General features: G+C 36.5%; 1 protein-coding gene across 1 annotated transcript in view; it reads left to right on the top strand.

The window, feature by feature from the left end:
* The window catches only part of TNFSF13B (tumor necrosis factor (ligand) superfamily, member 13b), a 58,297-nt gene that overhangs the window by 22,763 nt on the left and 9,616 nt on the right, over positions 1-25,918 (top strand). The window contains exons 2-4 of the mRNA XM_005884471.2: positions 5,712-6,521; positions 6,631-6,718; positions 21,523-21,579. Coding sequence (XP_005884533.1) covers positions 6,171-6,521; positions 6,631-6,718; positions 21,523-21,579 — 496 coding nt within the window. The 5' untranslated portion in view covers positions 5,712-6,170. The remainder of the gene's footprint in view (positions 1-5,711; positions 6,522-6,630; positions 6,719-21,522; positions 21,580-25,918) is intronic.

Raw genomic sequence — 25,918 nt, 5'->3', positions numbered from 1 at the left:
GCAGGGCTTGGGCGGGGCGGGATCAACAGGGCAGGGCGGGCGGAGGGAGCCGTTATGGTGCCCTCAGTCCTGTTCCCAGAGGCTCTGCTTCTCAGAACCCCCGGAACCGCTGCAAACCTCGGAGGGAAAGCTGCCTTCCAACTGATGCCAGACACTCCCGCTTCTCCCGTTTGGGTCCGAGTCCCCAGCGATTCGCCCGTATCTGGAGCTCAGAGTCTGAGACTCCCCCCTGACCGAAAACGACAACCGCGCTCTCAGCCACCAGCCCGCTTTGCGCGCGCACCTCCGCACCTGAGTTTTTTCCACACTGCGCCTCCTCTGAGCCTCGGTGTGCTGTTATTTTTCCTTCTAGTTGAAGAGTCTCTCCTCAGCCAGCCTTCCTGTGGTTCTGGGTGATGTCCGTTCTGTCTTTTAGTTGTATTTTTGAAGTGGTTGTTTGCGGCAGCAGTCTCCGGTGTTTACCTATGCCGCCATCTTGGTCTCCCCCATGGTGAAATCTTCCAAGACTTTTCTTAAATGAATTAGTTTTTCTAGCAATGCATGCTGACCTTTTCTTTTTACATTGTCGTTTTTAAAAGGACATTTGGAAAAATTCTAAAAGAACATTCAAAACTGTTGTGTGCAAAGTTCTTTAGTTGTAGGAATATAAATATTCTCAATCTAGCAGAATTAGGATGTCTTTGGGTGCATTAACCAACTTGGCTTAAAGAATAAGGAAAAAGTATTACTTAGTATAAGAAGTCTCCAGCCCTGACTGGGTGGCTTGGTTGCTTGGAGTGTTGTCCATACACCACAAGGTTGCTGGTTTGATTCCTGGCTAGATTGTGGGTTTCACCTCCAGTCATGATGCCTATGGGAGGCAACCAATTGATGTTTCTCTCTCACATTGATGTTTCTCTCTCTCTAAAATCAATAAAACAGATCCTCAGGTGAGGATTAAAAAAAAAACCCAAAGAAGTTGGCCCCAAATAAGAGAACATGATTAAGTCAACAGCACAATGGTGCTATTAAAGACCCGGATTTCTTCTCTGATCTTGCTCTCTTACCCTCAGACTGGCAGCCAGGACTTCACAGCAGTAGGTGGGTAGCCAGCACTGTTCTAGGTTGTTATATGCAGATATGTGACAGAACAAGAAGAGTGTCTTTTTCTTGTGTTTCTCTTAAAAAATGATGCACTCTTTTTTATGAGCCTCCTTTTAACATTGATGTATCTAATGGACCTGCATTTTCTATGTGAACCCAGAATAAATCCAGTCACCCTTTTCAAAAAGGAAAAATAACAATACCTGATTGTTAAAAACCTCTCATTTGTTTACTCTTAGCTATAAGTAGCCACTGGATGGAGTCACTAGGACTGCATTGCAATGAATAGGATTGAAGGATGCAATTGGTCAGCATCACACAAAGATGGATATTGAAACAAAATCAGTTTCTAGATCTTGAGCAGGAAATAATCTGTTAAGATGGTGACAAAAAATTGGGTGTACAGACATGTCTGACTTCAGAGTCTGCACTCCTAACTACTTACATTCAATAAACGAAATTTCAAATAAATCATTAAAAACACATGATATAATATACAGATGATGTATTATAGAATTGCATATCTGAAACTTGCATAATTTTATTAACCAATGTCACCCCAATAAATTCAAGTAAAAAAAGGAAATGCCAAAAAATATGTTTCAAAACTAAACTCTGCTTTATTAATTTCTAAAGGTAAAGAGAATTTCACAAGTAATATTTCCTGCATGGGTAGGATTACTTTATCATTTCTTCCAACATCTTTGAGGTGGTCGAATCTAACCAGGTATTATACTAGCACTAGAGGCCAGGTGCATGAAATTCGTGCACAGGTCCCCTCAGTCCAACCTGCACCCTCTCCAATCTGGGACCCCTCGGGAGATGTCCCACTGCCAGTTTAGGCCCGATCCCTGGGATGAATAGGATTGAAGTATGGGATCGGGCCTAAACCGGCAGTCAGGCATCCCTCTCACAATCCTGGACTGCTGGCTCCTAAGCACTCACCTGCCTGCCTGCCTAGTTGCCTCTAACTGTCCCCCCTGCCAACCTGGTCACCCTATCTTCCCCTCTGCTGGCCTGGTTGCCCCCAACTGCGCCCCCCCCCAGCCTAGTCGCCCTTCACTGCCCCTCCCCACCGCTGGCCTGGTTGCCCCCTGCCGGCCTGGTCTCCCCTAACTGCCCTCCCTGCTGGCCTGGCCATCCCCAACTGTCCCCCTGCTGACCTGGTAGCCCCTAATTGCTCCCCCTGCAGGCCTGGTCACCCCTCATAACCCTCCCACCAGCCTGATTGCCCCACGCAGCCTGCTTGTTCAGTCGTTTGGTCATCCTTCACTCCCCCCCCTTCCAGCCTGGTTGTAGGCAGCCATCTTGTGAAGGTGTGATGGTCAAATTGCATATTACCTATTTATTATATAGGATGAGTGTCCTTGTGTGTCAATGTGTATTCTATAGGCTGTTCATTCATGTATATAAAATAGGTAGATGATCGCATTGACTGGCACATATTCACCTTAATGTTAATGCAAATATTCTTATATAATTATTATAAAGGTAAAGAATGACACAACTAAATTTCACTCTAATTGAAAATAGCATTGATTACACAGAAATTTATTTAAAATAAACAAATAAAGACTAACATTCAAGAGCATTAAATTTGAAAGCAGCTGTACAACAAATTGAGAACATATTCATGAATGAAAATGAAGTTCTTACTAAAGTGCGTTTTTTCCAACAATGACAAAAATTAAGCTCCAGCAAATGCATTCACACTTCTCTTTTTAATGTCTATTAAGAAAGAAATCAGCCTTGCCACTGACATTATTTTTTGTACAGGAAATGACCAGAGTTGTATAATTTTAAAAGCATATGCTTATTTTGCAGTTAAGTTTACAAATGGTTAGCGTTTAGCCTTCAAAATCAAGTTTCATTGTAACTATAATAACCATTGATTGCATATCTATTTCTACCAGACAACAACATGATTTTTTTTTTCTGAAATGAAACTATTTTTTATATTCTGAGTACTTTAGAAGCCATTTTTACCCAGATCTGTTTTTAGGTACTTCTGCTTATCTAGAAAAACTGTCTCTGTGCTTGAGTGATACAACTCGTATGAAAGGCAATCTTTTCCTCAAAGAAAGGGGTTTACAAGGGATTTCCCCAAACCGCTAGTTCTTCATAGTATTATTAAGCCAGAAGTTAAACTTCTTAAATATTGGTGAAGTTGTCAGTATAAGAAGCAAGCATTCAAAGAGTGGATGTTTATTTTTTGCTGAGGTTTAGTGCCTTGGATAACTTAAATTCTTTTCAAATGTACCCTCGCACATTCCTCACTGCCCACTCCTGGGTGAATGGGACAAGGAACATGGTATCTCAATTTGTTAATAAAATTTGGTATAGCTATGTTACAGGAGAATGCTGTACATTCCAGTTGAGAAAAAGAAGTGGGTAAAAAATAGCAAAATACTGACAGAGAACTCTGTGGCTCAGGTATGGCAGCTTTTCCTCCCATGAATAAACTTGTGGTTTGGTGTATAATTCAGTAAATAAACATGCTATTTGTTTAACAGAATTTCAGTTGAATTACCGTCAAACCATTTCCTCCACAGGAAACAGATCTTTAATTTATGGAATAATAACTTCCTCTTGTTCTTCTAATAAGAAATTCAAAAGCAGATGGATGCCTCTTAGTTTTCTACCTGTCTTCAGAGAAATTATGTGATCATCATGGAGGACATGCAAATGGCACAGTCTGCTTGCCCCATGTCTGGTCAGGGGAGGCCTCTGTGCTGCCTTTTGGGGAGGAAACACTAGCTCTCTCTGTGTTCAGAGTTGCCCACTGCTTGACCCAAGGTGGGCTACATGTTGTAAAATGGCCTGCATGTGGGTGGTCAGTGGCTCCCTCTTGAGAGGGTCGACAATGATGTTCTTGGCCCAACAGAGCGACAAAGGCAGAGGGAATTCTCTAAAGCAATTAATTATTCCCCTTCTCTTCAGAACGTTTACAACAGAATATGGAGACCAATGGCCAGTCATCAATGGAAGAAGGTTGACTCCCAGAAAGACGCAGTGGCTATGAGCAGGTGTTCTGAGTGAAAGAAGAGAGAGAGAGAGAGCAACTGATTTCTAGCACTGCCTTGAATTCTTTTATTTCTATGTTTTTGGGTAATATTAACACACACATATAATTTGAGTGAGTTTCAGTTACTTTCAGTCAGAAGGCTTTAATATAATTCCAAAACTAGTGCTTTTTAAAAATTGGAACACTATGTGATTGACATGGAAATAAGAGCTGTGACAAAAGACTTGTATTGTGTGATATCTGACCAAAAGAGTTTGCAGTCTCTCATAGAAGACTTCCACTTGAGAGATTAGAGAACAGCACATTTGGAGGACCAAGGTAATGATTAGAATAATTTATTATTTTTGTAAAGTCATTGAAAAAGATCTTGGGACTTGTGGACACGAAGGGAACAATAATAATCCCAGTAGGTAAAAATGAGTAAGTCGGCTGAAATCACACTTATCGAGACAACGAGGAAACATGGGAGGGTAGCTTGGTGACACTTGGTAAAGGTGAAGATGTGCCTACTCTTCAGCAGCTGTTTGCTTGGGAAACTCTTGCAGACGTTACAAGTGCTCTATTGTGGGACTTTGTAATGTAACGTATTTCATGGAATGGGTGAATGAAAGAAACATCTCATGTCACGACAATGGCAATGAGTAAAAATGAATGAAAAATGGAAGCATATGAAATGTAGTTTGTTCTACATTTTGGTAAACTTCACTACAAATTCCAGGGACAGCTATCATCCCATTTAACAGAGAGGTTGCACTTTTGAACCCTGGCTCTGGAGCCCTTACTTACCTTCACTGAAATTACTTTTGTAACTGTCTTTTTGAAGATGACATAGACATGTGTGGTGAGATAGAGCTAATGCTTTGCAGTCTTAGCACCCAGTTGTGCCTCACCAGGCCTTGGCAAGTGCTTGGTAACTCAGTTATTGAAGTGTGAGCTCCTTACAGGATATGTAGGTGCTGGAGACAAAGCAACCAGAAACTAGAGAATGTCCAGGTAGACACCTCAGGATGGGTGTCCTTGCCACAACACCAAGCCTAACAATAGAGATTTGAAACTAAAGTGACCCTGGTTTGAATAGGTCACTTGGTAAACCTGTTAGACTGGGGCAGAGGCAGCCTAATGTGGACTAGTACATAAGGTGCTATAGGGAAAGAGCAATGAATGGTGGGACTGAGGCATTGGGAGCTGGAAGTAAGGCCAATTCTCCTTCAAGACAGGGGTACTAGAAGCTCCAGATGTGGGAACAGCAGAGGTGGGCACCTCCTCAGGGCAAGCTGTCCTGTGGGTAACTGACTTCCTAGCAGTGAGTCCCAGAGGTAAAAGATGACGCAGGCTTCCCTTTAAAATGTATTCCCCCTCCTGTAAAGAACCCTCCTCAAATCTAATCAACAGGCGTACACATTTCAGTCACATCCTTCTTATTACTTTGCTAAGATAATAATAGAAAGATTGCTCCCCAGCGGACTCCTATGCTCCCCTTGAGGATACTTCATTTTATTTTCTACTCGAGAGCTGTTAATAAATCACTCTCCAGCTGAGTACAGTTCAATGCTAGGGCACTTCGCTTATCTGACCTTCACATTAATTATTTTTCTTACACCAGCAGGAACTTGCGTCTTCTTTTCCCCCTTCCCTGCAAAGCCACATGGCCCCAGCAGACCCAGTTCTCTCATCATGCCAAAGGGGGAGCTCCTTAAACACTCATGTCGCTTACAAGTTCTCTCAAACCCTAAGTTCCATAGAATCAATAGATTTAAGGGACTCGTTTGTGTCTGAATGTTTGGAGATGTCATTACAATTCTTACAAAAACTGAAAGTGAAATGAGGAAGACCGATTGAGCAATCGGCTGGAAGTGCGGATGCCAGGAAGACCTATTGCACGTAGGGGCAGAGATGCAGCCCTGTGGGGAGAAGAAAATTCAGGAGAATTCTCCTGAGGGCAAGCGCCAAGCTGGCCGCTGTAGTCAATGTAGGACATCAACAAACACAGATAACAGGAAATGACCCGTTCCCCGTGGTCACTTATTCTGAAGACCCAAACCTTCAAAGTCCAAGGAGTGAAATGAATGACTCCACAGAAGGGAAGCCGGCACGCCTCTCTCCTGGTCTGAAGAGAAGAGAAGAAATGAAACTGAAGGAGTATGTCTCCATCCTCCCCCAGAAGGAAAGCCCCTCTGCCCGGTTCTCCAGAGATGGCTCGCTGCTGGCCTTGACCTTGCTGCTGGCCCTGGTGTCCTGCTGCCTCACGGTGGTGTCCTTCTGCAGAGTGGCTGCCCTGCAAGCGGAGCTGAAGAGCCTCCGGGAGGAACTGCTGGAGCACCAAGCTGAGCAGCTGCCAGGCCCTCCCCGGGCGGGAGCAGCAGCCCCCAGGACAGCTGTGCAGGAAGCTCCAGCTGCCACCTCGGCACTGAAAGTAAGTTAGAAGCAGCTGAGCTGGTGAGGCCTAGGCACAGTTCTCCCCACGGTGCTGCCTCTCCTTCCTCAGACACCTTTGCCATAACCTGGGTGTTTTCTGCTCTTAGGGGATCTTTGCACCACCAGCTGCACAAGAAAGTAACTTCAGTCGGAGCATCAGGAAGAAGCGTGCCATTCAGGGTCCAGAAGAATCAGGTATGTCTGCGGCACAGAAGCCTTTAGGGATCAGAGATCCCAGCCTCCACAGGCGTGGAGGGTAGCATTGGTTTTGGGGAGTGAGAGGTGGACATAGCCTAGAAACTGCGAACTTTACCGTCTACACCAGATGTGGCTTTCCAGCAAGCCCGAGCACCGGCAGGTTTAATAGGCTGCACAGCAGGTTCTGTCCTCCAATGAGCAGCCTGTGTGCATAGATGTATTTGAGGAGGAAAAGGGGGCACATATTTCTCATCAAATAGTTTACTCCTGTGTCAGAAGCATTGCCCATCGCTCCAGAGAAAAAAAAGCACTTCATGTTAGCGTAGAATTGGTGTTTGTCCACCTGGGCCATGGAGTTTCAGCTTCAGACAAGCATTTCCTGGGGGCACGCTGTGAAATCAAACGAAGCAGGTGTGTGTGCTTTATTTTGTTTCGTGCCTAACAGAGTTTATTTTATACACACATACACACTGATTTTAAAGCTTCTCTGCAATGTATACATATCCGTGGTTTCTATCTTTCTTCATGTTCCACTTGTTCCATGGAAGTTTAAAGACTCCTGAAACCTAAGATTTGGTGGGACCTCCTAAAATGCTCAGTTTTAGTGCCTTCATAAAGATGAAGAACATTTGCATCGCGTTTACTAATAACACAGTTTAATAAACCCTTGGCATTATTTGACTTTGTATTGAGGAACATTTTTGAGCACCTAGAATGTGCCAGGCAGGGATGTCCTAGGATAAGTATTGTCACAGCTACTGTTTCCTTTCATCTTCACAGTGGCTGTGAGATAAACAACACGTGTAATTATTTATACATATTTGTACTTCTGAAGAGAAATGTGTGAAAGACATAGAGACTAGGTGTTCTTCTCTCAGACACACACACACACACACACCACAATTGATGCTTTGACTGTACATTTGTTTTTCACTAAATGTCTTATTTATAAAAAATATGTTTATTTCATAAAACCATATTTTTATCTGGTTATCATATATGTGTGCCAATTATCAGAAATAATTGGGTTTAAATATTTTAAAACTAGGAAATGTATTTATACTATACTTTAACACATCAATCATTTTCATATTTTGCATTTTATCATTTGTATTTTCTACATAATTGAAAAAATACAGCATTTATAACATGATATTTTTTATTCACTTATCATTATATATTAAGCATTTTCCCAATTGCTGAGTAATTCTCACACATCTATGTTAACTTATTCATTATGCAGTGATTTAACATAATAATTTCCTCCCCACCCCTTTTTTTTACTATAATGGAATACACCAAAATTTTTGTGCTAATCTCTTTTGTGTATGTGGAATTATATGATCAACATAAATTCTGTAGATGGGATGTCTGAGGATATTCATTTTTATCACCCTTGCTACCTTTTGCCATATTGTTTTCAAAATGAGTTATAAATGCAATTAAAATGTAGTGTACAAGTTCTCCACAGTTTTACAGCATCTTATTTTTTAAAACTTATTTTGGCTTGTTTAGTACCTGTAAAACAGTATCTCAAATTTAATTTGTTGTTTGCTTACAAATAAGAATTAAATTCTTTCCACATATTTTGATAATTTCTAATTTTATCTTCTGCTAATTGTTATTTATAACTTCTCTCATTTGTCTCTTCTATGTTTTATAACTTTGAATAAACTCTATATTAGACATATTGTGTATCAAAATTTTGATGTAAATATTTTCACAATATTGTGCTGCTATTTAAAACTTGTACAGAGATTTTGCATTTGTATATTTTAATGTGATAAACGTTTCCTTTTTGATTTTCTCTCATACATCAAAGCTAAAAACATTTATTAACAACCTCTTAGTCTACTCTATTCTCTGCTATTTTGACTTTTTTTATAACTTAGTGTTTTAATTTGATATTCAACTCATTAATCTTTCTGGAATTTACTTTGGTAGAATAAGTCATACTAGATTTGACTTTCCCTTCCTTCTATGTTTTCCTCCCAAACTGCTGCTAAATATCTCAACCAAATTTATTAGATGATATTTTTAACTTGTTTGTGATGGAAAGCTTACTTTATTATTTTAAATTCCTCATATGTAGTTGAATGCATTTGGAGACTCATTTTCATTGATTTGCAAATCTGTTTATCTGTATTAAATAAAACATTTTAAGTAAATGTAATGAGCTTCACTATCTAGTAGGATCAGGATGCCTCAGTCATCTTTAACCTTATGTGCTAGTATTCCCTTGATTCTACATATTAGTTTTAAAAATAAACCTTAACTTTACCATTGCAAAGAGGACATAGGCTCAGCAGACTTAAGAAGAAAAGAATAGAATAAGAAATCAATAACCTCTTGTTTTACTCCCCCAAATATTCTCTATTAATATTTTAAAACTCCTTCCATGTACATGTTCTTACGTAGTATATGTGTTTTTATGGCACAAAAAAATTATATACTGATGAAAAAATGTCCTCAAATAATTTGCAATTTTTTACAAAGCTTAGAGAATAACAGAAAATTCTAACCAAGCGAATCAAAATTACCCAGTTTTCACAGTCCAGATGTGATCATTGTTGTCATCATGTTTTGCCTCCAATTTTTATAGACCTTTAATATAGTATACGGGAGGGGGCAAAAGTAGGTTTACAGTTGTTGTATGGAAAATAATACAATAAATAAACTATGTTTCACATACTCACAACTGTAAACCTACTTCACCCACCTCTGTATATAGTATATATGTGTAGTATATAGTATACATGTATATAGATATATCATGCATCTATATATAGTACATAGTATATATCTCTATATATCTTTATATCTCTCTCTGTATACTCATTAATAATCTCAGATGGAAGGTTTGAAGATAAGAGGCTTAGTGACAGGTTCTATATGCTATTCCTTGTCAATGAAATCTGCTGGACTGTTGTTATAGGCACTGTCCTTTTGTTTAGTACTACTCTAAAATGAATGAATATACCCAAGAATGTTGTCTGAAACTCTGATTTTGTTGTTGTTATTTGGTAGGATGGTCTGCAGATTGAGAAAATTATATGCAGATTGAACCTATTGAAACTCTGATTTTGTTGTTGTTATTTGGTAGGATGTTCTGCAGATTGAGAAAATTCTATGCAGATTGAACCTATGCAGCTTTCCTCATTTTTTTTGTTTCCATTCCAGTTCTGATATATTTTCAGGAAGGCTCAAAAACCTTTGGTTGTCCCTTTTACTTTCAAAGTGTTCACTTTTGTTCTTATTTATTGCTTTTCTATATACACTTTGGGATCATTAATATTTTCTTGGAATTTAAAACTGAGGAGACAAATGAATTTTTACACTGTTTAATTTATATATTCAGTAATGTTTAATATCTCTATTAAATACTGAATTTAATTTCCCAATAAGACATGAGTTTTTAAGTGTAGGTTTCACTATTCTTTCAAAGTTAATTTAAAAAAGTGTTGTTGCTATTCTGGAATCTTAGCATTTTCAAATAGCTTGTTAAACTGTTAAAAATGTACATCATTTAAAATAAATGGTATAGCATTTGATCTCATGCTTGTTTGTAAACCACAGCAACATATTTATGGATTTATAGTTAACAGAATTATAATATTATTTTTATTTTTTATCTAGAACTCTGCTTTCTACATATACTTCTCAATGACAATGTGTCATTATTTTTTAACTATGTCAAAAAGGTTCATAGCTAAATATTGCCAACTAATACACCAAAATGTTACTTATTCTTATTTTTTATAAATCCAACATAAATCTCATCAGCCACTGCAATGTTATTGTGTGTATATACCATTTATAAGTAAATTTTAGTGTGTTGGTCTAGAAAGCCCAACCTCCCCAGCACCAGCAAGCCTAGTACTGCCTCAGTATTTGCTACAGATTACATATCATCTAGGAAAACTGTCATCTATTCATTTGTATATGTCTGTCTGTACAACTAAAGAGTAGGAAGGTATGTAGTCTGGCTCCTTTTTCTTCTCCTGTATACTTATCATGGCACTTGTGTCTGTAGGTATTCTTTTAATATTTGTTGATGGATTTGGGCCTCAATCTGAAGCGAGAAAGATTGACTTGGAATTATTTTGCTGGTGGGATTTTTCCATGTTTCACTTAGAGTCCAAGTTATTAAATTTTAAACTTGCCATTTAAAGCAACTAATTAACCAAAGAATAAGCCTGATCACAAGGCTAGAGTCATGGGAGAGTTGGGAACCACTTGCCTCAGACCTTCTTGGTGCAGCAAGTAGACACCATTTGAACTGAAAACTTATGGAGAAGCTCCTATATTCAGCAACCTCTTCAACTAAAATTTTATGGATTAATGGTTTTATTTAATTTTTTTTTCCTTTTCATTGAGGTATTATTTACATACTAGAGGCCCAATGCACAAAAATCGTGCAAGAGTAGGCCTTCCTTCCCCCGGCTGCCACCACTGGCTTCCCTCTGGCACCCAGGACCCGGGCTTCCTTCACAGCCCCGGCTTCGTCGGGAAGGTTGTCGGGAAGGACATCCAGAAAGATGTCTGGTCTAATTAGCATATTATACTTTTAGTATTATAGATGATAAAGGGTTCATATTTCAAAAATATAGCTTGATGAATATTTATAAACTGACAGTAGTAGGTGAAGGGACCACCATCATCCCACACTCCCACTTGCTACTACTTCCAGTCCTCCCAGGGGTAAGTGCTGCTTTTACTAAATTTTAAAATTTGCTACTTTGGCTCCAGTTTGTTTTTCTTAATTATGTTGTATTTCAAATAAAAGTCTTACTAAGTTTCATGTGTTTCATAAGATAATTTCTGATTATAGTATAACAGCAGAAATGTGGGGAAATCCAGGATCAAAGAATTGCCAAATGGCTCAGATTAACCAAAAATTCACTTTTAAATCCCATAAAGTGTATTTGGAGATATTCTTAATTTTAATTTTTAAAGTGATTGCCTTTAAAAATATTACTCATTAAAATTTCTTCACAAATGGAATCATGATGACCCATATTTTGAACCCTCACCTCACTTTATCATTAATTATACTTACTGATTATAAACTTAAATTTATAGAAATCTATTAATTTTTAAAAACCTAAAGATAAGCATCTTTAGCAAGAAAATAAGTTCTTTAAATGGGCTTCTGCTGAACCCATTATTTATTAATTTTAAATAAAATCAGGTGGCCTTTGTATTTTCTCCTTTTGATAGGGTATTTAATGGTTATTAGAAATCATGTGTTTTAAATTATAGAAAGACAAACATTTTTATAATGTTTATTGTACTTGTCTGAACTGTAATAATGAATAGTGGTGAAAACATGAACAAATCAAAGAAATATAAAAACAAGAGTGCCCATATTTTATCTTCTAAATATTTATTGTAAGATTTTGACCAAACTGCTTTGTTATTTTGCTTTGTTATTTTTCTTAATTTTTATTCTTTCTTTATTTTTTAATCCTCACCTGAGGGTATGCTTATTGATTTTAAGAAAGAGAGAGAGAGAAATATCAATGCAAGAGAGAACATCAATTCGTTGCCTTCTGTACCTGCCCAGATTGGGGATCAAACCCACAAACTAGGTATGGAATTGAACCCACAGCCTTTCAGAATACTGGATGACACTCCAACCAACTGAGTGAGCCACACCAGTCAGGGCTTCTTCATTTTTAAGTAAACTTTTTTAGTTTGTACTTATTTTAGAATTATAGAAAAGTTGCAAAGATAGTACAGGATGTTGACATATATCCCTCCTCCAGTGTCCCCTAATGTGAACATCTTACATTACCATAGCACTTTGGTCACAACTAAGAAACCAACATTGGAACTTAACTAATAATGAAACTCCAGACTTTATTTGAATTTCGCCAGTTTTCCCTTTTTATGTTCCGGGAATCATCCAAGAGGCCACATTGTATTATCATTTTCAAACAGAGTTTTGAATATAAATTAACACCTATTATTGTAATTTAGCTGTTAATCTGGGGTAAACATTTTCAATTGTTAAAATAAAAAATACCAAATACTATTTTTGAGTCTTCTTTTTTGAAATTCATAGTCCCATTTCCTTTGCAAGGAAAGATAGGAAGTCTGAGGGGGCTATAAGGTCCCGTCTGTTTCATTGACATTTCTGGCTCAGCTGTAACTTACATGTTGAAAGCATAAAATGTAGAACTCAACGATCCAGTTTGTATCAAAATTAGGCTAACTGGAACCTCTTACCCAGTAAGGGTGTGTTCTTTCCTAGAACAGAAACAGCTGGCTGCTGTCATGGTAATCTTTGGCCAGATTCTTCCATGAGTGTTATTTTTTACCCCCTGCGTCAGTAATGACAGACTCTTTTATCAGTGTTGCAAGAGCAGGCTTCTGTTCAATTTTCAAAAAAGTATTTGAAACGAAAATAGTGATCTGACAACCAAATCTTTGAACCCTGTTCTTGTCAAGTTTAAAGTTTTGGGAAACAGAAGAGCCAGGAAACAAATCAATGGAGCCAAGAGTGATATTGCATCTCTTCCACATATCCTGCAAGGCTGCTCGTTTCCAAGAATTATTCTAGTTGTTGGGTATTGATTGGAAAACAAAGCAGATAAACACAGAAAATAATCAGTAAACATAATTAATGAGTAAATTATAACACTAGAAAATGCCAAATACATTGAAAAAGTGAAAATATTAGCCAGGCCGGCGTGGCTCAGTGGTTAAGCATTGACTTATGAACCAGGAGGTCATGGTTTGATCCCTGGTCAAGGCACATGCCCGGGTTGCAAGCTCGATCCCCAGCGTGGGGTGTGCAGGAGGCAGCTAATCGATGATTCTCTCTTATCATTGATGTTTATGTCCCTCTCTCCCTCTCCCTTCCTCTCTGAAATCAACAAAAATTTCTTCTTAATAAAAGTAAAAAATTTAGGGCAGGGTTAAGGGCAAGGAAAGGGAAAGAGGATATGTTTCCATTTCAAATGGGGAGGCCAGGGTAAGTCTTTCTATCTTCTCTTGAAAGCTCAATAATTCTTTATGCTTTCAATTTTAAAAAGTTCAGTCATGGGGAGGTATTTTACACATAAATTTCCTAATATTGAGGGGTGTGTTCTCATTATTAATTCTGTAGGAATGGATAGTGTTAGTTTTAATGTTTAAGTATGATTTTTATAGGTCAAGTCCTACTTTAAAAAACTACATTGTTAGCTGTCCCTTTGTTGTGGTGGGATTTTCTTTGAAAGGATATACCCATTTCTGAAGAGATAGAGAAGAAACATATTTTCCTCATATTAGAGTGAACAGCCACTATGCTAAGCTCTGAGGTAGACACTCTGGAATATACAGAAAAGAGAAGAGAGAAACTAAGTTATTGGTTTGTTCCATGTGTAAGCTCTGGGTTATGCCCTGTTGGTCTGTGATATCTTTTACCCTCCCAATAACCCTGTTAGGTTGTCATTACTGCCTTTATTTTAGATGGTATAATTGAGGCCCAATTCCTCCTCTTAACAAACTAAATATTTAGTTAGAGGAATTAAACAAAATTAATGTAAAATTTAAGATAATAAACAATAAGCTCTTTAGCTTTTATAAAGCACATGTAAATTATGACTGCAATGGATTCTTACACTATGAAATAGATATTATTTTCATTATATAGATAAGAAAACATTTCAAAATTATGATTAAACAGCTCATTGGTTTGAGAAGTCAATTCATTACCAATTGACTATAAATTCTGAGTTTTTACAATTATGCAAGCTTTATATGCTTACTATTCAAATAAGATACCAAATTTGAGAAAAATTACCGAGTCCTTTGACACTCAGACTCTTGCTATATTATTAGCAGTGAGAGAGACATATAGTTATGGAATCATAGAATGTTAGTAATGATGATTATAGACTAAAAGATTACCTACTTCTTGGTGGAGAAGCATTGAGCTGGGTTTGGAAGACTCAGTAGATTTGGGCAAGAGAAGACTGTGTCCTAGAGTATGAGAACAATAATAAAACAGGAAACAGAAAAAGTATAAAAGAAGCCTTATGTTAGTAGGTGGAAGAGGCATAACACATGCCAACATCTTGACATTAACCCTTAACTCTTCTAAATTTTTAAGATTTTTGCAAGTGCTGATTGATTGAAGTGTTTTTACAAGTTCAGGCTTTTCTCTCCTCCTTCCCTCCCCCCTATGGCTGGACTGTTGGAGACAGGGGAAATTGAAAATAACTGCCTCCTGATAGCTTCTGACATTAGTTTTGAAGTCACACATCCACTCATCCTTTTTCTCTTCTAACTGCTGCTATAGAGTGTGTCAGGGAAATAATCAGTAAGAAATCAGGCAAGAAGTATACAACCATTTACTTTAAAAATATAATCGCATGCTACAGTTCTGTAGATGAAGATTAAATACTTTATTATTGGGAATTATTCGTTATGGAAAATGTTTTCAATATAACATGGGCCCAAAGATTTATTGTTAGAGGGTCCAGATATTATGGAGATAGTTTTTTTTATAGAACCTATTTTCCCTAAAGCACTAATTTATTTAATGTATTATGAAGTAAGGATGGGTTTTTAAAGAATTATTTGGAAAGGTTATGATGACTATTTTCTTTTATAAATTGTTTCACAGATTTCTGTTTCAGTCTGCTCTAAACCAGACATTACAAATTTGTAAATGATGTTCCTTAATATCAAGTGACTCATGGTCTAGCGAGAGAGACAGTTAAAGAAACCATTAGTATGTATAGTGAAATGTATGTTCACAGTGTAGTGGGATCAGGGAAAGAGTTGATATTTGATCTGAGCCTTGAAGGATGAAGGGCTTTCACCAGATGAAAAGCTGAGGGCTATTTATGCAGAGGAATGGCAGATACACAGTCATGGGTGCATTAAGATGACCTCCTTTTCTGAAACTGTGTGTTTAAGTACATCTGGGTAGGTGAGTATAGTTCATGAGGCTGTGAAAGTAGACTGTTTTTATGTTCAAGAGCGGCCACTGAAAAAATTATAAATATTGGAAGAACAAGATAAAATTTAGGTTTAGAAAGATAATTTTAGAGGAAATACAAATGATGGACTAGGATTTGTAGAAAACACAAGAGGCACAACTTAGTAAGCAAATGTAATTTGTAAGAACCATAAGGGTAAAAATGTGAACATGGGGTACCCTGCTCCTGGTCTCCTGGTCTTCCCATTTTCATCATTCTCTCTCTCTCTCTCTCTCTCTCTCTCTCTCTCTCTCTCTCTCTCTCCTTCACACATACTTGCTGTGTCCTTCCAACACCAATCAGCCTTTCTCAATACTCATGATTATTAATTTTGTCTGGAAAGATCCTATCCCCTTAATTCTGATTTTAATTAAAGTGCCATCATTCAGAGAAACCTTCCTGATTGCGTCAAATGTCTAAGTATTCTCTCTCTCACACACAATTGCAACTTTAGTTCTGTTTTTATCATATTGATTCATGCCTGTTCTTCCCACTAGATTGTAAGTTTTATGGGGGTAGGAATTGTTTTTCCTTTTTTTTCTTTTCTATCCCTGGCGCAACACATGACGTAAATGTAGTGCTCAGTAAAATTATTGAATAAGATATAGAATCTAAATTGAACAAAAGTTAAAAATTCAAACCATTAAAATGTGCTTATTGAATTTCAAGATTGAGGAGGAAGGAATTAGGTACGTGTATAAAGTTTCTACCTTGGGCAACTCAGAGGACAGTTATATATCCATTAAGAGAAAAAAAGAGGAGTAAGAGTTGAGTGTATGAGGAAGATAAAGAAATAGATTTGGGACATGCCGAACTTGATTAATCACTATGGTATCCAGACAGAAATATCCAGAAGTTTGCATATTGTTTTTCACTGGCAAGTTACTGATATCCAATGAGTTCTGAGTATACATCATTAATTGGGAAATATTTTAAAATAATGCAAAGAAGTCATGTCAAAAGAAAAGCACACCTGTGGCAATGATGACTCAACTATAAAATTAATAATTTCAAATTAAAATATTTGATCAATTGTAAAACAAAAAAACATTAGATGAAAATATTTGTTTTTGGGTTTTTTTACTCTTAGTGTCTATGAGGCTATGTAAAGAGCTACCATTTTACATATCCTACATTACCTTAAGCATTGAATATAATTATATTATGAGTGGTACATGACAATGCCTAATTAATGCTTAAAACTGTCTACACATACACACATAGACAATCTTTAATTTAAATATTTTTCTTTACTCCTATCAGCTGTAGTTATTTCTGTTTTATTTTATCAACTACTTTCCAGACCTCAAAAAAAACAGCTCCCCTTTTTTACTTCCCCAGGGCCATTATAGTACTACCATCTCTCTGAATTCCCCAGAATTGAAAGCTTGTATATTTTTTGTTTGTTTTTGCTTTCTTTTTTAAACAGTTTTATTTCTTTATAGTTTTTAATTCTCCTTCAAGCACACATAGTCATTAGTCACAAACTTTTAATTTTTTTCACAATATATCTTGGCTACTTCATTTGTACAATTGCGTTTTAGACCAAATTATCCTCATATATTTATTACCAGTCAACAGCTGAAACTTTGCTTGCTGTTGTCTCCCTTTATGGCAACATTCTATGCATAGACACATATATGATCAACATGTATCAGGCTGGTTCCTCTCAAGATGAACAATTCCTGATTATTTTTCCTGTTTTATAGTAGGTCAAGTACGTATTTCTCAATCTAGTTCTCTAGAAATTCTTTTAAAACTCTCTCAACTCTTACTGATTTCATAAGTAGCCACCCAAGCAAACTGTTTATCATAGATCAAATAAAACTTTATAATCTACTTTTCCACATCTAAGTTGTTGTGTTTCCATTCCAATAGAAATTTTTATCCTAAAGCAATTCTGTCTTCAATTTATTCACAAATCTATGTCTAGCATTAGGTCAATGTTTAGCTCTTTAAGGGATTTCTTCTAATTAAAATTTTCTAGCCAAATGAGTGAGAAGAACGATGAAGAATTAGAAAGTAATACAACAAATATTAACAATCCCATAAACTTTCAAGTCCCTTTCCCTGATTAAATGCTATTTGAATATTACACTTAAGAAGGTAGCTGTCAAGCTCAAAATGTTTTTAAATAGAAAATATTAAATGCTATTTTATTTGTGAAGTTGGTTAGATTTTATCATATCAAATGTTGACCAGCAAATTATTTTGTTGTGAAAGTTCTTATTTTAGGGATTCTCTCTTGTAATCTATTTTTGTCATCAATATATTAATTTGTTTTAGAAATATTTACTTTAGAAACATTAAACTTTGTGTAAAATGAAATATTTTACACAAAGTTTAATATTTCCAAAAGTAAATTTTCTTATGCTGTCAAAATGTACTTAACAAGAATAATTATCTATGTTTCCCACATTATTATATGTATATAATAAATATATATTCAGAAATATGTTTCCCTATCAGACATAAAAGGTTTTAATGTATGCTATTATCTTGCTTAGATAAAAAGATAAACTATTCTCAAATTCTTATATAATTCCCTTCAATTATATTAGAGAAGATGATGTATGAAAGACTTATGAAAGCCAAGTACAATCAATTACGTATTATAATTGTTATTGATATTGTGTTTTACAATAAAAACTTTTGTGGTTGGATATCTATGCTATTGGGAGATATCAGAAAATACTATGCTCGTTTTTTTTTCCCACTTTTGTAAGCAATAATCTATAGTTAAGATCAAATCTACGTTGAAATAGAGAGTCCTAAAAGTCTGAACTGGAGATAAATGGGTAATAGATATCAAATTTCCTAAGAAGGAAGAGTTGAAATGCAAAGAGATAGGTAACACTGATGGGGTTGATGGGACCTGAGCAACATCTAATGAGGAAATCTTATTTTTCTTTTCTTTTTTTAAAAATATACTTTTATTGATTTCACAGAGGAAGGAAGAGGGAGAGAGAGATAGAAACATCAATGATGAGAGAGAATCATTGATTGGCTGCCTCCCGCACGCCTCCTCCTGGGGATCAAGCCCACAACAGGAGCATGTGCCCTTGACTGGGAATCGAACCCAGGACCCTTCAGTCCGCAAGCTGACACTGTTTCCACTGAGCCAAACTGGCTAGGGCGGAAATCTTATTTTTCAACAAAACTCCTTGAAAAGCCCAGTGACTTCCTCTGGAATAATAATAATAAAAAATAATGAATAGCACTAGCTTTAGTGAGTACTAGTATGGTTCAAACACTACTATTGAACTGTCACTTTGTTTTTCCAAATATATTTTATTGATTTTTTACAGAGAGGAAGGGAGAGGGATAGATAGTTAGAAACATCGATGAGAGAGAAACATCGATCAGCTGCCTCCTGCACACCTCCTACTGGGGATGTGCCCGCAACCAAGGTACATGCCCTTGACCAGAATCGAACCTGGGACCTTTCAGTCCGCAGGCCGACGCTCTATCCACTGAGCCAAACTGGTTAGGGCTGAACTGTCACTTTTATATCCCATTTTCTTTTGTGGGGTGTTTTTTTTTTGCACATTATTTTTTATTTTTTATCTTTATTGTTGAAAGTATTAGAATGTCTCCCCCTTTCAATTTCCATTGTCCCCCACCACCAGGTTCCCACCTCAGGCCTTCCTCACTCTGTTGTCTGTGTTCATGGGCAACGCATACTTGCATATAAATCCTTTGGTTGATCTCTTCCCACCCCCCTCTCCCCTTCCTTCTGAGATTCCTCAGTCTGTTCCATGTTTCCATGCCTCTGGTTCTGTTTTATTCATCAGTTTATTGTGAACCTTAGATCCCATTTTCTTTTCTGAAGGGTATTTCTTGAAGTAAATTTTTCTCTCCATAGCATCTTTCCTTCTAAAAAGTAAATTTCTGCTACTACATGATGGAATTGATCCTTGTATTTCAAAATGTAGGTTGTAGCCAAGTTTTCGTTAGGCTGCGGAGATTAACATTCAGTTAAAATTAAAAATTTCATATCAATTTGGTAGTGTGGAGGCATCATTCATTGTGTAAAACTCTCTTACAGGGAAAGGGTTCATTGAAATAGGAAGTAATGTAGTATAGTATTTCTTTGTTCCTTTTTTTATCAGCTTCACTTGGTCTTCATGCTCTCATAGTGTCCTTCACTATGTTCCCAGTTTGTTGGGTGCAATGTTGTATCAGGAACAATAATGCTAACACTACTACTACTACTACTACTACTACTAGCCAAGAGTGATTTTGCAATTATTATATACTAAATGTTTCATGTGTATTATCTCATTTAATCTTTATAATATGCATGTACACATAACGACAAAAGAAAGATGGAAATCTGGAAATTTGACTTTTGTCAACATCCTCTTCTTTTCTTTCTGTGGAGGAAAGAGTAGAGCTTTAGGTGCTCTGACTGACCCTTGTCTCCCTCACAAAAGTAATCAGGGTGCCTTGTGAGTAGTAATTTCTTAAGAAGTATTTGTTAGAAAAATAGAAACACATCTAAAAGAGGTTTAATGTGGCTATAGAGTGTGACCTTTGATATGGTATGACCTCAGACTTTAGCTGCTTTGGATGTTTTGTTACTTAAGTTCAAAGCCTCCTTACAACTGTTCTGCTTGTTACGATGCTTTTACATATTTTCATGGCAGAGGATCTGCCTTAGTAACTGCGCTGAGTCACATTTTCCTTATGGCACAGACATGACTACCCTTGTTTTACAAATGTATGAAAGAATCACAAAGTAGGCCAAACATGCTATTCCTATTGAATTGATCAGAGTAACATAAAAATGTGTTAAAAAGTTTCCTGGTTATAAAAGAATTGCAGTTTTTTAACATTATATTCCACCTTTAAATGCCAAGGGAAATTTCTTAACAGATTTTTTTATGTGATAAGTCCCTTTAATGGAATTCTTTTTAGGCCAATGCATTTGCACAGCCTCAGAATATCATATGTAATTATTACATCTGTTATTCTAGGCTTTAAATATAAAAATTTCAGTTAATCAACTGGAGCAGAAATTCTTGTGTCAAGCTCTTAAAAATCTATACATTGAGAAGCATGTTTTAAACTATTCAATGCTGAGTAAAATACTTGCTAGATAATAAATATATAAACTAATAGTTTCTTAATTTAAAATAGGCACACTTAAGCTTATATATTTCAAATACATTTACTATTTTGATTTCTTTTTCTACAGTCTACTTATTTTGCTTTTACCTGACAGCTTTTGTCTTTATTTAACAGAATAGTTTTTTATTCCCTTGAATATTCCCTGTAATATTCTACTGTACATGTAATATGTGATATGCATTGATGCTTCCCAGGAACTTTACTGATTAAGCAGTCTTAGGGAAATGCTTTCTTTTTATTTTTAAAAGATGTTCTAGCTCTTCTCTTTTTGTTCCAAATATTTTAACAAAAGCCTGACTTTGGCTCCATAGTGAAACAGATGTGGTTTCCGCCTCAGGTCCGGAGCAAGTTGTTTACACTCTACAAGACTTAGCTTTCAGCACATAATTTTTAGGAGATTTGTGTCTTCTGAATAAATGTTAGCAAAGATGATATACTTACTGTATTTCAACAACATGTAGAGTTTTTCTAAAACAAATTTTAAAGGACAAATTATATTTCAAGTACAAGTTATAGTAAAAAACTGTGGACAAATTTCATAAAGTAATTTTAGGAACAATATACAAGCTATGTAGAAAGCATAATAGATTTGGTGTTACTGGAGAATGAGTTTGTAGCTTTATGTTCTAAGTCATCTTAGTTCCCATACTATTTCTATTCAAGTAACTAAAATGATACATTTTTGCTTTTCAGTCATTCAAGACTGCTTGCAACTGATTGCAGACAGTGACATGCCTACTATACGAAAAGGTAATAAAATAGTCCCAGTAATTTTTCCACTTAGAATTCAGTATAGTCCAATTAGTTATAAGTTTCAAGTCCAAAGACTGTATTCAAATTTCAGGTCAAATCAACTCTCTACTTCAAACTTCTTATAGTCAGATGTAAAATAATAAACAAATTTATTCAAAATAATTAGGGAATAGATATATAAATATTTTAAAACAGAATTATCTTAGAGACACTAATACTTAGAAATTTTAAATAGCATATGATAAAACAAAATCAATATTAAAGCAAATTCAATTTTTTATTATTTAAAAAATTGGGTCCGGTGCATGAAAATTTGTGCACTCCGGGGGGTCCCTCAGTCTGGCCTGCACCTTCTCGAAGTCCAGGATCAGGCCTAAGCTGACAGTCAGATATCCCTCTGGCAGCCCAGAACCCCTTGGGGGATATCTGACTGACAGCTTAGGCCTGGTCCCCCACTGGGGAGCGGGCCTAAGCTGCAGTTGGATATCCTTAGCGCTGCCTAGGAGGTGGGAGAGGCTTGTGGCTTAGCAGAGCACCCCCTATAGGAGCGCACTGACCACCAGGGGGCAGCTCCTGCATTAAGCATTTGACTGCTGGTGGTCAGTATGCATCATGGCGACTAGTCGTTCCAGGTCGTTCTGCCATTAGGGTCAATTTGCATATTACCCTTTTATTATATCGGGGGGGAAAAGAAATGAACAAGATGTAAATGCTATTCATAAAATTAAATGCTATTGAGAAACATAAAGCAGTCAAGGGGTAAGGGAATGTTTGGGTTGTGACCCATAAAAGGGAGTTCAAAAGTGTTAGTAAATTAAGCTGGAGCCAGGAATGGGGAAACAAGTCCAGATGACAAATTTGGACTGCCCTCTGTAATGATTCCCAGGAGTGCTATCTTGCATGTGTATTTTTCTATGTGATTTTAGTTATTTTAAACATAACAGAAATATTAAACTATTTGAAATTATATTATTATTTATGACTCGCATTTTCCAAAGGCATATGTTTTCAACTTTTAATAGGCAGCAAACTGTTTCCTCAGAATTAAAATTAAGCCAGCAAAAGACCTTAAGTTCCAAAGATAAAATTTTTAGAAATGTGACTTGGAAAAGATTTGTTTTGCACATTTGGCCAAAAAAAATAAATGCTATAAACTACACAGAAAAATACAGCTGCTACTCCATTGTAGCACGGATTGCTCAGTGTTATGATTTTCTTGGTGTGGTGGCTGCTCTCCACTGATCCAGGGTGCACATCTGGGTGCTTTGCCCTTTGGACCCATGGGTTGGCTTTGTGATGCCACCAAGCATTGGACAGTATGTAAATGTAAGCATACATGTACGTTTCAGTAATATTGCTCTACTGTGCCCTATAAATTTTGATATGTTGTTTCCATTTTTATTTGTCACAAGATATTTCTTCATTTACCTTTTGGTGTAATGGATGATGCTCCAATCGACTGAGCCACCTGGCCACGGATTCATTTACCTTTTGATTTGTTTTTTGACCCTCTGGTTGTTCAAGAATGTGTTAACGTCCATGCATTTGTGAATGTTCCAGTTTTCCTCCTGTTATTGATTTCTAGTTTCATGCTGTTGTGGTTGGAAAAGATACTTAATATGATTTCAGTGTTTTCAAACTTTTGGGACTTCGTTTGCACCCTAACATTTCATCTATCCTGGAGAATTTTCCTCTGTACTTAAGAAAACTGTATATTTTGGTACTGTAGAATAGAATATTCTGTATATCTGTTACGTTTACTTAGCCTGTAGTGTTGTTCAAATATTCTATTTCTGTAGTAATTTTCTTTTGGATGATCTATCTATTTCTAAAATGGGGTATTGAATTGTACTCTTACTATATTATTGTCTACGTTCTCTTTAAGAGCTCTTAATATTTTCTTTACACATTTAGAGTCTCCAATGTGCGATATATATATTTGTTATATCCTCTTGATGATTATCATATAATGACTTTCTTTGTCTCTTGTGACAGTTTTTGACTATCCATTTGGTCTGATATAAGAATAGCCACTTCTCTCTTTTGTTTACTATTTACATAGAATATTGTTTTCTAACCCTTCCATTTAAGACTCTCTGTGTTTGTAAAGTTAAAGCGAGTCTCTTGTAGGCAGCACATGGTTGGATTTATTTAGCCCATTCAGCCACTCTAAACTTTCACTTCCCGCTCCCCCACACATTATGTTATTGATGTGATAGTTTACATCTTTTTATGGTGTGTAACTTTTAAATTACTGTAGTCATAGTTCTTTTTAATACCTTTGTCTTTTAACTTTTACACTAGAGTGAAAGTGATTTACAACTCACGTCAGCCATTTATTTCAGGTTGTTTACCGGAAATTTGTTTCCTTTCTTTGATTGTGTTGTGCTTTCTGGATTCTTCATATTCCTTGTAGATTTGCTTTGTTATCTTTTCCTTTGAAGAAGCAGCTACCTCTTTCAGTCTTTCTGGACTGATTTTGACTGGGAAACATGTTTCTTGGTTAGTAGGGCTTGGTATTAGCCACACTAAGGCTAGGGACAAGGCCCCCTTTGCTTCCTTTCTTCCCTGCTGAAGGGAAAGCATCAGTTCTCTGCTTTTCTTCAATCATGCAAAAAATGTTGGCTATAAGGGGATGTTCTCCCCTTTTCTTTATTTCTAACAGTATCAGGGACCAAGCTCTTTTGCTTTATCCGTGTTTGGTATGAGGCAAACTCTCTCCACAGAAGGCAGACTCCCCATCCCTCCACAGGAGGGAATCATGGGCTGAAGCAGGCTTCTTGGTGCTGAGCTAAACCTATTAAGGGGAGGGACTGATGTGAGTACACTTTGTGCTCTTTAGGATACTTCTACTTCTTAGCTGGATTCTGAATTTCTCTTCAAGGTATTTTGGTTCCAATAATATTGTTAAATCATTGTTTCTGAGGAGGGGTAATTTATAAGGCTTTCTACGTTGCCATGTCTTGCTGACATAATCCCTCATTCAGAACTTTAAATATGTGATTCTACTGCCTTTTGCCTACATAGTTTCAAGTGGGAAGTCAGCGGTTATTATTAGGCATCCCTTGTACTTGAGGAGTTGCTTCTCTCTTGCTGCTTTCAAGATACTATCCTGTCTTTGTCTTTGAACTGATTCATTTTAATATGTCTTGGTATGGATCTTTTTGAGTTTATCCATCTTGGAAGTCATTGAGTTTCTTGGATGTATAGATTTATTCTTCTTCAGAGTTGTAAAGAGTTGGCAATTATTTCTTCAAATATTCTTTGTGTGCCTTTCTCTTCTCCTTCTGGAACTCTCTTAATTCATATATTAGTGTGATCGATGGTGTCCTACAGGTCTCTTATGCTCTCTTTACCTTCTTTTTCTTTCTGCTGTTCAGACTGGATAATTTCAATTGTTCCGTCTTCCCTTTTGCTGATTCTGTCTTTTTAAAAAATATATATATTTATTGATTTCAGAGAGGAAGGGAGAGGGAGAGATTGAAACATCAATGATGAGAGAGAATCATTGATCAACTGCCTCCTGCAGCCCCCTACTGGGATCCAGCCCACAATCCAGGCATGTGCTCTTGACCAGAATTGAACCCAGGACCCTTTAGTCTGCAGGCTGATGCTCTATCCACTGAGCCAAACCAGCTAGGGATAATTCTGACTTTTGTGTGCTCTATCTGCTGTGTAAACTCTCCAGTAACTTTTCCCCGCAGCTGTTTTACTTTTCAGCTCCACAAGTTCTATTTGGTTCCCTTTTCAAAATTAATTTTTATCTCTTTACTGATAGTGTCTATTTATTCAAACAAAATTCTCCTGGTTTTCTTCAGTTCCCTTTCCATGATTTCCTTTAGCTCTTTAAGCATATTTAAAAGATGTAAAGTCTTTTTTTTCTGTTAAGTTCAATGACTAGGCTTCCTTGGGAATGGTTTCTGACAATTTCTTTTTTTTTTCCTGTGAATGATCCATAATTTCCTGTTTGTTTATATGTTTTGTATTTTTCTCTGAAGATTGAACAATTTAAATATTATAATGTAGTAAGTCTAGAAATTACATGTTTTCCCATCCCACAGGTTTGCTGTTGATTGTTGTGGGCTGCAGTTGTCCATTGGTTTATTGATTTTTCAAAAATATTTTTGCAAAGACTGTATTTCTTATTCTGTGTGGTCACTGAAGTCTTTTTTTTTTGTTAGCTCTGTGGTCAGCCTTATTTTTTTCATAGAATATTATTTATTAGCGAAGACTAATTAGGGCATATATCAACATATAGTTTAATATTTTAATGTTGATTGAAAAGCACATTTTAAAAGGTTAGTATGATATGTACATTTTTTTGTTTGTGTTTTTT

Source organism: Myotis brandtii, unplaced genomic scaffold (assembly GCF_000412655.1).
Source record: "Myotis brandtii unplaced genomic scaffold, ASM41265v1 scaffold83, whole genome shotgun sequence".
In the NCBI taxonomy this organism is placed as follows: Eukaryota; Metazoa; Chordata; class Mammalia; order Chiroptera; family Vespertilionidae; genus Myotis; species Myotis brandtii.
Note: the sequence above shows the minus strand (reverse complement) of the source record. Positions and strands in the feature narration are given on the sequence as shown.